Source organism: Canis lupus, chromosome 37, assembly GCF_048164855.1.
Source record: "Canis lupus baileyi chromosome 37, mCanLup2.hap1, whole genome shotgun sequence".
In the NCBI taxonomy this organism is placed as follows: domain Eukaryota; kingdom Metazoa; phylum Chordata; class Mammalia; order Carnivora; family Canidae; genus Canis; species Canis lupus.
The window spans coordinates 1,150,733-1,162,936 of record NC_132874.1 but is presented as its reverse complement, the minus strand read 5'-3'; the positions used below and the strand labels follow the sequence as shown (position 1 = coordinate 1,162,936).

The 12,204-nt window shown below is 44.2% G+C and overlaps 2 protein-coding genes across 10 annotated transcripts in view; both read left to right on the top strand.

The window, feature by feature from the left end:
- The window catches only part of PGBD1 (piggyBac transposable element derived 1), a 58,756-nt gene that overhangs the window by 17,060 nt on the left and 29,492 nt on the right, over positions 1-12,204 (top strand). The window contains exon 1 of one of the 6 annotated variants that reach the window (XM_072813711.1): positions 2,003-2,127. The exons of the other annotated variants lie outside the window; for them this stretch is intronic. The gene's annotated coding sequence lies outside the window, so the exon portion shown is untranslated. Of the gene's footprint in view, positions 1-2,002; positions 2,128-12,204 lie in introns of those variants that run through there. 6 annotated transcript variants of the gene reach the window in all.
- On the top strand, positions 1,990-10,722 carry ZSCAN26 (zinc finger and SCAN domain containing 26). Of its 4 annotated transcripts, XM_072813725.1 has the most exons (4): positions 1,991-2,127; positions 5,393-5,855; positions 6,090-6,207; positions 9,407-10,722. In XM_072813725.1, the coding sequence occupies exons 2-4, from the start codon at positions 5,445-5,447 to the stop codon at positions 10,306-10,308; spliced, it is 1,431 nt and encodes a 476-aa protein (XP_072669826.1). In that variant the 5' UTR covers positions 1,991-2,127; positions 5,393-5,444; the 3' UTR covers positions 10,309-10,722. The 4 variants fall into 4 exon arrangements, with proteins under 4 accessions (XP_072669827.1, XP_072669826.1, XP_072669828.1 ...); XM_072813726.1 differs by lacking the exon at positions 5,393-5,855 and having other exon boundaries at positions 1,990-2,127; XM_072813727.1 differs by lacking the exons at positions 5,393-5,855; positions 6,090-6,207 and having other exon boundaries at positions 1,998-2,127.

Below are 12,204 nucleotides of genomic sequence, written 5' to 3'. Positions count from 1 at the left end.
AGTTTATTGGACTCATTTATAGGTTTTTTTTTCATTTGTAGGTTTTTGATTGTTTGGAACAATCACTGGTCAATTAATTTTCTATTTAAAATTCAGAACAATTAATAATATCTTGAGAGATGCACGGAAGCAGAGAGAAAAGCAGAAAACATCATTACAAAAAGATTAGCACTGCTATCTTATGCTATAGCATGGTAGCATGACTCACAATGCACTAGTCCCTCTATAGATCCTACAGAAGGCTTTTATTTTGAATATTTTAAGAATGGACCTGATGGAAACATATGAACCACCATTTTATTTACAAAAATAAGGATAATCCTGGAAAATGAAAAATCTCAATTTTGAAAATTGATTTTTAAAAATTAGCACATGTAGTCTATCCCATAAAGATGGTATTTTTATTTATTCTCATTTGTCCCTTACCCCTTCCAAAAGATATAGACTACTAAATAAGAAATGCAAACTTTGAATTTTTTAACAGAGTTTTTAAAACTCTGCTTTGTTAAGCTATAGTAATGGTTTTGATTTTCATGGGATAGCCAACACACTGCCAATAATCTGAGCTGATGAATGATGTTTAAGGAGCCATCCATGGTAGGGAATTTAAAACGGGCAGTAAATGAATTAAGATATATTTACTTCCTTTTAAAATTAAATTTTGTTGGGATGCCTGGGTGGCTCAGTGGTTGAGCATCTGCCTTCAGCCCAGGGCATGATCCTGGAGTTGCAGGATTGAGTCCCACACCAGGCCCCCTGCACGTAGCCTGCTTCTCCCTCTGCGTGTGTCTCTGCCTCTCTCTCTCCGTGTCTTTCATGAATAAATAAATAAAATTAAATTTTGTTTATTCCTTATATAATTTTTGAAAAATATATAAGCCCTTCTTTAGAAAGAAAATCAGACATGAGTTTTTCGTTCAAGAAAAAATGTTAGCTTCTAATTAGTAAAATACTTGCATTGATTGCATTTGTTTGCCTAGAGAAGTTTTAAGGTGAATATAATTATTATTTATAATATATATTATATTTGTTATTATTATTTAATTTAGTATTTAATTAACTTTTAAAAGATACTTCCAAGCTTCTGGCACCTAAGAAGGAAAGGTTTTCTCCTTGTCATAACGAAACGTTTTCTCCTTTTGTTGTGATAATTTCAATGCTGAAAACACTGAATAAATTACCTGTCATAAAACAATGATTAGTATATTTAATGATTTTTCAAAACTATCATTAAACAGAAATTTGTTTAGATTTTTAAAAGTATTTAATTTATTGAAAGAGTATAAAAACGTTTTTGGTAAGATGAACAAGAGGGAATATTTCTGTTTTCTTCTGCAGAATTATTTTGCTAAAGTGGTATCTGATGTTTTTTCCTCTGAAACCTACATTCACTGCAAAGTATTGCTAATTATACTTTTACAGTAATATACTTAAGTTTTCATTACCTTAAATCCTTCAATCCAAAGATATTTTCACTGTTCAATTTAATCAATTCTTTGCTGCTATGAAAAAAAAAAACCATCCCCCTACGCTGACATTTATTTTTGCCATTGTGTTTGATTTTTTAAATTGGGGAGAAATGGAAAAGTATGTTAAATTTGTGAGCGCGCAAAGTAGAAACGCTGGCTCTTCGCGGTACATGAAGCTGAGCCGGCCTGTAACTTGGATATAACACACATTGCTCGCAGGCGAGAACGGCGGGTGCTCGCCCCTGCACGCCGCGGGGGGCGCTGCGGCCCGGCGGAGCTCCCGCCCTCCCTGCCGCGCGCCGGAACCAGGCACCATTGAGCTGCGGTCCTCTCGGCCGCCTAGAGCGGAGGCGACGGGGCGCGGGCGAGTGGGCGTTGCCGCTGGACTAGGAGCCGAGTAGGTGCAGGAGCCCGTCTGGCTCTTCCTGCAGCCAGGTGCTGGGGTGCTCGGTGTGTGCGCTCTGGCGAGGAAGGCCCTGCAGCCCGGGGCTGGGGAGCCGCTGCTCCCCGGGTGCAGGGAGCCTTCTGCGACCGAGGGCCCGCGGGCCAGGGCGAGGGCCGGGCGGGGGGGTCCCGCAGCTGCGCGTCTGCTGAACTGGGCACCGCGTAGGCTTCGCCTGTGTCATCCGCTGACTGCAGTTTTCAACACATGTTGAAGGTAAGCCTTACAGGGTAGTGCCTAAGCAGAAACCTTAAGGACCCGAAAAGACCTGTGTGGCCTCTAGGGGCACGAGCTGTCAGGCAGCTGAACAGCAAATTCAGAGGCCTCCAAGCCTGCTTGCCACACTCAGGAATCACAGGCGGACCAGGAGGGCAGCGAACGGGGGCCGAGCTGTAGACAACGGTATCCAGAGGCCTGGGACTGCGAGGAGCTGTGTGCAAGAGCTGTGCCGTGTACTGTTTAAGTAATTTGGTCGTTTTTTGGTGTGAAGAGTGTTTGAAGGGTTTTGAGCAGAGGAAAAACATGATCTGACTCATGTTTTAAAGCATCTGTAGCTGAGAACTGCGATGGGATTAGACCATAGGGGCGCGAGAATGGAATTGGGGAAACTATCACAAGTACTTCATGTAGGAGATGAGGGTATCTTGAACTTTGGTAGACGTGGTTAGTAGTGGCCAGATTAATGATCTACCTGGAAACGGAGCCAGCAGGCTTTGCTGTTGGATCACACGTGGATTATGCGAGAGAGAAGGCAAAGTCAAGTCAAGGGTTTAGAGCTCTTGAGGGAAAGATCTGAGGTTGAGCTTGGGGACCTTGTGTAAGTTATTAAACTCTCCATGTCTCAGGATCCTTCTTTGTGAAACGAAGTTGGCAATTGTGTGAGGATAAAATGCATTAGTTCTCGTTAAGTACCAATTGTGCTGCCTTACTGTTTTATTATGTTTTATTATGCTGAGACACGAAGAGTATATGTGAGTATATATGAGTATATGTGCGCTAATGAGAAAAAATCGGAGAATTACTCCTTCCAGGCAGAAGGAATAAGATGGGGAAGGACCCGGGAACAGGAAAGAGTATCGGAAATTTGAGGAACTGAAAGTTCATTAGATCATAAGAAATTTTTAAGCCATATTAGATGTCTTTTACTTAATTCTAAAGATAGTGATGAACCACTAAATGCAGTAAATGCACAGCAGAGACACAATCCTTTTCCTTTTTAGAAATATAACTGTTCACAGTGTGGGAAATAGATTGATGGTCAGAAAGGCCAGTCACAGTAGTCTGGATAGAAGATGGTGTCAAGGGGATGAAGAGGAGAGGATAGGTTTGGTAGGCAGAATCAGTAGATCTTGATTGATCTGATATACAAGATATCATAGGAGAATGGAAGGGTCAGTTTATCATATTATTTATTATATATTGTATTTGATGTGTTTAATCACATTATAGAAATGACCACCACTAATTCAGCAACCTATGCTATACATCTGTATTAGAGTTCTCCAGAGAAGCAGAACCAATAGGAAATACACAGACATAGACACGTAGAGACAGATTTATTATAAGGAATTGGATCCAGAAGTTACAGAGATTGTCAAGTCCCCAAGATCTTCAGGATGAGTCAGTGACAGAGACCGGGAAAGCCGATGGCTTAGTTCCATTCTGAGTCCAAAGGCCTGAGAACTGGGTGATCTGATGGTACAGTTACAGTAGGAAGTAGGAAGGCCAGCAGGTTCGAGATCCAGGAAGAGCTGATGTTTCCATTTGAATCTGAAGGCAGGAAAAAAGCTGATGTTCCTGTGTGAAGGCAGTCAAGCAGGGAGAATTCTCTTACCTGAGGGAGAGTCAGCGTTTTTGTTCTATTGAGACCTTCAACCGATTGGATAAAGCCCACCTACATTATAGAGGGCATCTGTTTTACTCTACTGATTTAAATGTTACTTGCATCCAAAAACACTCTCACAGAAGCACTCAAAATAATGTTTGACCAAATATCTAGGCATCTCATGGTCCAGTCAAGTTTTCACATAAAGTTAACCATCACAATACCAAATTTTTATTTATTTTTTTAAAGATTTTCTTTATTTATCTATGACAGAGAGAGAGAGAGAGGGGGAGAGGCAGGCTCCGCACCGGGAGCCCGACGTGGGACTCGATCCCGGGTGTCCAGGATCACACCCCAGGCTGAAGGCAGTGCTAAACCCTGGGCCACCGGGGCTGCCCTCCAACTTTTATTTCTGACTAATGATCATCACTTTCTTAGACTTTCTCACTTCTATTAAGAACAGTAGGATTTGACTTTTTAAATTTTAAGTCCATTTTTTAACATATATTTGACTTCTCATATATATAACATCTCCTCTAAAACCTATATCAGCTGGGAGTTACCATGTACACATACATCCAGGACTATATAGTAGCAGCAAGCAGTATTTGGACCCTAACTAGGTTTTATACTGTTTTTTAAACCCAGGAGCCGAGGGGATCCCTGGGTGGCTCAGCGGTTTGGCTCCTGCCTTCCACCCAGGTGTGCAATCCTGGAGTCCCGGGATCGAGTCCCTCGTCCATACAGTCCCTCCCTGCATGGAGCCTGCTCTTCCCTCCTCCTGTGTCTCTGCCTCTCTCTCTGTCTATCATGAATAAATAAATAAAATCTTTAAAAAAACAAACAAACAAACCCAGGAGCCGATTTTCATAATTCATTTAGATGAGAACTAGGTATTCTAGAGGAATACCTCTTTTTATCTCTGTGAAATTGCTGTAGATGAGCTGCATTCAGGATTTATCTAAAAGTCTCCTCATTATTAGATTCATGTTAACCATTTAGTAAAAATGCTGCATAAGTGATACGGCACAAGGTCACTTGTCTCACTGTTGGTGTTGCTGGGCTTGATCATTCGATTGAGTTTGTGTCTGCCAGATATCTCCATTGTTTCTTTTGCAATTAATAAGCAATCAACATGGTGATTCTTTGAGACTGTGAGAGTGTCTTTTTGCCCAGTGGCTTCACCCATTTGTGGCACTTGATTCAATCAGTTATTTCATCAAGATGCAAAATGGTGATTTTTCAGATTTGTTATTTGTGCTCCTTCAGCTGGCAATCTTGTACAGAACAGTTTTCTCATTTTGTATGTGTGTTCTGTTTTTAGAAATGGTTGTTTCAGAGAGAAAGAAATTGATAGTAATTATTGGAAATGTATGAACCCAACAAAGGAGTACTGCTGCTGCTGTTACTACTACTGCTACCCTTTCTGTGGTTCTTTTTTTTTTTTTCCATGATTTATTTATTTGAGTATGAGAGAGAAAGAGAGAAAGCACACAAGCCGGGGGAGGGGCAGAGGGAGAGAGAGAAGTAGACTCTGTTGAGCAGGGAGCCCGATGTAGGGATGCAGCGCTCGTGATCTGAGCTGAAAGCAGACACTCAACTGACTGAGCCACCCAGGTGCCCCTGTTTCTGTGATTCTTGTTTTCACATTTTCAGGAGACAGTCCAAGGAAGTTTTTGAGCAGAGAGAGCACAGGCTGACACTGGGGATGGCGACTGCACTGGTGAATGCCCATTCCCAGGCTCCTCTGAATCTGAAGAAGGGGCTTTGGACAGTGAAGGATCCCTGCTCTACTTGGGAACAGGTAGTCAAGCTGCCAGGAGATAGCACAGGCCTTGGACAAGAACCGCTGTGCAAACAGTTCAGGCAGTTGCGCTATGAAGAGACCACAGGACCCCGTGAGGCCCTCACCTGGCTCCGGGAGCTGTGTCGACGCTGGCTGCGCCCTGAGACCCGCAGCAAGGAGCAGATTCTGGAGCTGCTGGTGCTGGAGCAGTTCCTGACCATCCTGCCTGAGAAGCTCCAGGCCTGGGTGCGGGAGCAGCACCCCGAGAGCGGGGACGAGGTGGTGGCCATTCTGGAGGACCTGGAGAGGGAGCTGGACAAGCCCCAACAGCAGGTGGTTAAGGACCAGATATGCTCTTGTACAGAAAAGCAGGGATTAAGACCTTGGGCCAGAGAGGCGGGTGTGAGCTGAGCAGCAGACCTGTTAAGCTTTGGTTTGGTCTCTTTCCACTTTGCCTCCTCCCTGGGGTTTCTCTTTACTCTTTTCTTACATGGCAGTGTTTTCTGAGCAGTGTTCTGCTAAGCCACATGTCCCTAACCGTCCCTATGTGTCTATACTTGCCCCTAGAACCCAGACCAGGCAAAGAAGCAGGAGGTGCTTGTGGAGGAGGCAGCTGCCATGGAAGCAGTGCAGGAGCCGTGGGTCCAGGCTGAGGGTGAAGTTCTGGAGCCAGAACGAGAGAAGGGTGAGAAACAGCTGTGGCTTCTGACGTGTGACAGACGGGCTTGGCGGTCCCTCCAGAGGCTTGACATTTGTGTTTGCTTTGAGTCAGGTTTATCGAGGAATAATCTACACCAGGTGGACTTCACTCTGTATGTGTCTGGGTCAGTGAGTTTTCACAAATGTGATAAAACTCAGTCCTCTGATCACCACCACAGTCAAGATCTAGAAGATTCTTGTCACACTAAACATTTCCTCCCATCCTTTCCTTGATGTTTCTGTTCAGCTGAAACCAGAGGCTTCTCTTGGCTGCCCTTCACCATCTTCTTCCTTTCACCGTAGCAGTCAATGAAAAAGGATTGGTGGTTTCTCACCTCAGGCAAAGAATCCAGCCAAATGCTCTATTACTCATTATTCTTTTGTTTCCTTCAAATTATTGTAGTATTTTTACTGTCTTTTGTTTCTAAATGGCACCTAGATTAGTTTTTTTCTATATTGTATTTGTCATTGAAATCCCTCTTTCTTGTTTCTGTTGCTTCCATTTTTTTTTTTTTTAAGATTTATTTGTGACAGAGAGCACAAGCGAGCGCAGGGGTGGGAGGGAGGTGTGGGGAGGGAGAGGCAGACTCCCCACTGAGCAAAGAGCCTGATGCGGGGCTCCATCCCAGGACCCCGGCATCATAACCTGAGCCAAAGGCAGACACCTCACCAACCGAGTACCCTCAGGCACTCCTTCTGTCGCTTATGTTTTTCTCCTCTCTCCAGGCTGCCAGAAGCCATGTGGCTGTCTTGTAGGCCTGCTTTTTCTTGTGTCCTTCACTGTCCTCCTGGTGCTTCTGTTGGGTCTCTTACTTCCTGTTGATCCTCCATCATTTATACACAAATTCATTCATGCTGCTCCCGTCCTTAAAGCCCTTCAGTGAGCTGAGTAATGCTATTCTTTCTACATATATATATTTTTTAATATTTGAAAAATTCCATAATAAAAAGGAAAAAAATAAAAACAAGAAAAAAACCCACGACCTGCAGAAATTCCTGACAGCCAGTAACAGAGGCCTCCCCTGAATGTTGTGTCTGCTGGCTTCTCAGCCACATATCCATAAGCATGAACTTTGTGCCAGTTTGCTTGAGACTTTTGGCCCTATCGGCTCCACATCCTGGGAAACCCTTCAGTCCCAGACAGATCAGGACAGTCAGTCACCTATGTCCTCGTCACGCTGCGGGTTCCCATCTTTCTGAGCTGTGTTTTGACTCCTGCTTGTTCCTTGCTGCTTCTCTCCTCTGAGCCTCTTCCTGCCATGTTTTTTCTGTCTACACTACTTTTTCCTTGCTTTCCCTGACTATTCCTACTCACCCTTCAGGATTTGTCTTAGACCTCCCTGCCTCCATCCTTCCCTAAGTCCTCCTAATGTGACTGACTTCCCCACCTAGGCTCCTAGAGCTCCAAGATGTCTCCCATCAGAGAACGGATCATATCGTAATATCATTGCTGGTGTATGTCTTTCTCCTGCTGGTAAAAAGCTGGGCTTTGTTTTGTTTCCTGAATCTGTCATGGCTCCTGGCCTCGAGCAGATCCTCAATAAATGTTTGATGAATGGCTGATTGTGATTCTAAAGCTTCTGTTACCTACTATCTGATTCCCCTGTTTAATTTCTGAGCCTGCTTCAAAGGTCCTCATCTTCTGGAAGCTTGCTGTGCAAAGTAGCTGAAAGAGAGGAGGCCTGCCTTTTTGTTTTGTTTTTTTGTTTTTGTTTTCAAATTTTTATATGAGTTCTAGTGAGGGGGCCTGCCTTTTGTAAATAGTCTTGTAGAAATGAATTTATCCCATGTCGTCCATCATGCGCATGTATTTTCAATATGACAAATAAATGTAGTCACAGTAGATCCTTGACACTGTTCCTTGCCCTGAAAATGCTATTTTACACTCAAAGTTTAGGTTGTTTTCTGGTTTTAGAGCCACTCCTTCTTTTTAGTTGATTATGTCATTAGATTGTTGCTGGAGAAGGATTGCTCTTCTCTTCCTTCAAGCCGCCCTCCCTCCCCCATGGATGGCTGCAGGAGGACACACATGTGGCTTGCCCCACACAGGACTCACTGTCTCTGGAGTCTTTTTTTTTTTTTTTTTCTTTTTTTTAAATTTTTTATTTTTATTTTATGTTTTATGATAGTCACAGAGAGAGAGAGGCAGAGACACAGGCAGAGGGAGAAGCAGGCTCCATGCACTGGGAGCCCGATGTGGGATTCGATCCCCGGTCTCCAGGATCGCGCCCTGGGCCAAAGGCAGGCGCCAAACCGCTGCGCCACCCAGGGATCCCTGTCTCTGGAGTCTTATGGCCAGTCCTCCACTGTTACCTTTGGCGCTCATGTGCTCTCACTTTGCAGTTGATCTGCTGCTTTAATCTGGCTTACACTGATAAACTCGTACTAACTTGTCATTAATGCTACTGAGGACCTCTCTCTCCTGCTTTCTCGTGTCCTCGTTCAGGTTCCTAGCCTGGGAAGGCCTGTTCTACTTGCCCACTTGTGCCCATGTGTCTGCTCTTAGATTTTATTCAGAAGACATTTCTTATGGTCTTTTATGTACCAGACCTATGAGCAAATTATTACAGCACTGAGATGCCCTGTCCCTGTTGAGCCACACAGGGGAGCAGCTGCTGCTGTCCAAGGAGATCAGGAAAGTCCAAGACATTTTTGTGAACTTCATGTTACATCAAGGTCTTGTGGTCCAGTGGTTTTGATTTATTGGTGAGGATGCTGAGCCCAGAGGGTTTAAATTACCTGTCTTAGATTACATAGCTAATCAGTGATAAAATGGGCATTCTGTCTGCATTTCCTCATCTCCAGTACTTTTTCTTTCTTATTGGCCTCAGGGCCATCAGTTGACTTTGCTTTTTTATACTGCGGCTGACAAACCATTTTCAAGGATGTACAGCTAAGCCCTTTGAGCCAGTTTGCTTGCAGAATGTGTGCTGCATGTCACATGATAAAATTCAAACCATTTAAGATAAGCTGCCTCCTACCACAATACCCATCCTCCCTTGAGTAGCCGCTGTTGACAAGTTCTCATGAACCATTGCTCTTATATATTTTGTGCAAACACAAGCATCCACAGCATTTCCACTTGGCACACATGGCTTGATTTAGATTTATTCCTCCCAAATGCAGATTCCCTTCCCAAAGCATCAAAAAAACAAATAATTGGTGGTATATATTTAATGTTTCAGGTGAGGAGACAAGGACTGAGAATGAGAAGATGGTTGTAGAGACAGACTCTTGTGGAGAAGTGGAATCATCTAGGAAAGTATCTGAACCCTTAGAGCCTCGTTATGAGGACCCTAACTTGGAAAGGCAGCAGGTCAAGCTCAAGGCAAAGACTGAGTATAAATGCTCAGAATGTGGAAAGGGGTTCATCCAGCACTCAGACCTGATTATGCATGAAGGTACACACATACAAGGAAAGCTCTATGAATCTGAGGTGTGTCAGACTTCGAGTCCCACTGGACATCAGAAAATTCGCTCTAGAGAGAAAGGTCATCAGTGTCACGAGTGTGGGAAAGCCTTTCAGAGAAGTTCACACCTTGTTAGACACCAGAAAATCCATCTTGGTGAGAAGCCCTATCAGTGCAAAGAGTGTGGAAAGGTCTTTAGCCAGAATGCAGGCCTTTTGGAACACCTCAGGATCCATACTGGAGAGAAGCCTTACCTATGTATCCATTGTGGGAAGAACTTCAGGCGCAGCTCCCACCTCAACCGGCACCAGAGAGTCCATAGTCAGGAGGAGCCCTGTGAGTGCAAGGAGTGTGGAAAAACCTTCAGTCAGGCCCTTTTTCTCACTCACCACCAGCGAATCCATAGCCACTCCAGAAGCCATCGCTGTAATGAGTGTGGAAAAGCCTTCAATTTGACCTCAGACCTGATTCGACATCACAGGATTCACACTGGAGAGAAGCCGTTCAAGTGTGACATATGCCAGAAAGCATTCCGACTGAACTCCCACCTGGCTCAGCATGTGCGGATCCACAATGAAGAAAAACCCTATCAGTGTAACGAATGTGGTGAAGCCTTCAGGCAGAGGTCGGGTCTTTTTCAGCATCAGAGATATCACCATAAAGACAGTCTGGCTTGATGGGGCATCATCTCCGCAAGGAATATCACAGAGGCTATGTTGACGAGCAAACAGCACTTTAGGAAGAATCACAGCCGATTCTAGCCCCAGAGAACTCTAGGGGGCCGAGCAGGAGACTTTCCACCTCCACTTGTGCTCAGCCTTTGGGCCACAATGATTTGACCCATGATGGGACTGTGAGAACCAGCTAACCAGCACGCTTCACTGCAGGACTTCTCTGAGCCTTGACCGTGGTAAACACATGACTGCGTACTTCAAGTAGCAGAGAGCCTTCTGATTGAGTTAGGGCTTTGAAGTCAGCAGTGATTCAAGTATCTATGGATTTATAGGCTCAACAGAACAAGAGGAGGTCAATATTTTTGCATCTGCTACAGAAACAACTGTAAAATAAAACTAATGATGTTTGAAAATATAGCACTTTCAAAAGTGTCTTAAAGTGCAGGTTAATGGTGGGCATTTCTTCCATGATTTTACTAACCACCCCCTACTGGCATCTGCCTGCCATCCCCCACCCCCAGCCAGCAGAAGCATTTTGGAAGGGAAAGAAAATTTAATTTGACCACTTCCCACCCCATTCTTGCTACAATACTTCACTGATTGAAGTTAGAAATCAAGGTTTTATTTGAAGTACAGAAGAGATTTCATAAGTCATATGAGTGAATAGTGCTGAATTAATCCAGGTAGCAACTGTCTTACTTGATAACTCCAGTGACAGGAGAGTGGCTCCTGCATAGACACTGTTTAGTAACTGGGGAAAGAAATTAGACTTTTTTCCTTTAATACTGATAATGATAATTTATTTTATTTTTTATTTATTTTTAAAAGATTTTATGTATTTATTTGAGAAAGAGGGAGCATGAGTAGGGGAAAGGCAGAGGGATAGATGCAGACTGCTGAGCACAGAGCCTGACATGGTGCTCAATCCCAGGACTCTTGAGATTATGACCTGAGCCAAAATCAAGAGTCAGACGTTTAGCCGACTGAGTCCCCCAGATGCCATCTAATAATGTAATTTTAAAATATTGCTTGTTCTGGAATTCCTTGGAGGTCAATAAAGTCAATTGAGAGGAGATCATGATTTTATACTGTGAATACTAAAATGTTGTGGTAATGATGAAGAATATTGAGCTTAGGGGGGGTGCACTCCTGAATCCTCATTGCTTGCTGTTTGGCAGTAGCTGCGTAGGATATTATGTCTGGAAACAGCGTCTTAGTCTGCCATGGGAATGAACACTTGTGTATTGGTGAGGATTTGGTTCAGCTGCATATAATTTAGAAACAAAGTAAGAGTGACTTCACAAAAGCTTGTTTTTCTCTCAGATAGAAAAATCTGGAGACAAGCAGTCCAGGACTGATAAAGTGGTTCTGTGACACCGCTAGGGATCCTGCCTCTGCTCTTCTGCTCCATCATCCTGGTGCACACCATCAGTCCTGACATCACATGATCCTTGGTGGCTGCTGAAGCTCCAGCCATCACATGCAAAAAGACGCATAAGGACAAAGAGTCCTCCAAGTTCAGCCAGCCCTCTGTGAACAGCCTCCCAGAAGTCACTTCAGCATAGATTGCAGGCCAAAACTTAGGAAAGGGAGTCTGGAGAGTGTCTTGTTCCGGTTTGCAGAGTGAATCGCTGAAAACTAAGCTTCTGTCACTAAGAAGAAAGGGGAGCATGAAGGCTGGAACAGCCACTTTGCAGTCTTTGATCCATTTCGTTCCACCTGTGTATGGCTGCGTGCAGGCTGACCAGGTGCCACAGTTAATACTGTTTCCTGGGGATCCCTGGGTGGCGCAGCGGTTTGGCGCCTGCCTTTGGCCCAGGGCACGATCCTGGAGACCCGGGATCGAATCCCACGTCGGGCTCCCGGTACATGGAGCCTGCTTCTCCCTCTGCCTATGTC

What these genes read in the sequence shown, in the direction of transcription:
- ZSCAN26 (XM_072813725.1), top strand. Translation starts at nt 5,445, where the DNA reads ATGGCGACTGCACTGGTGAATGCCCATTCCCAGGCTCCTCTGAATCTG. An exon ending in TGGACAAGCCCCAACAGCAG is followed by an intron (nt 5,856 to 6,089) that starts GTGGTTAAGGAC and finishes ACTTGCCCCTAG; the next exon opens with AACCCAGACCAGGCAAAGAA. An exon ending in GGAGCCAGAACGAGAGAAGG is followed by an intron (nt 6,208 to 9,406) that starts GTGAGAAACAGC and finishes TTAATGTTTCAG; the next exon opens with GTGAGGAGACAAGGACTGAG.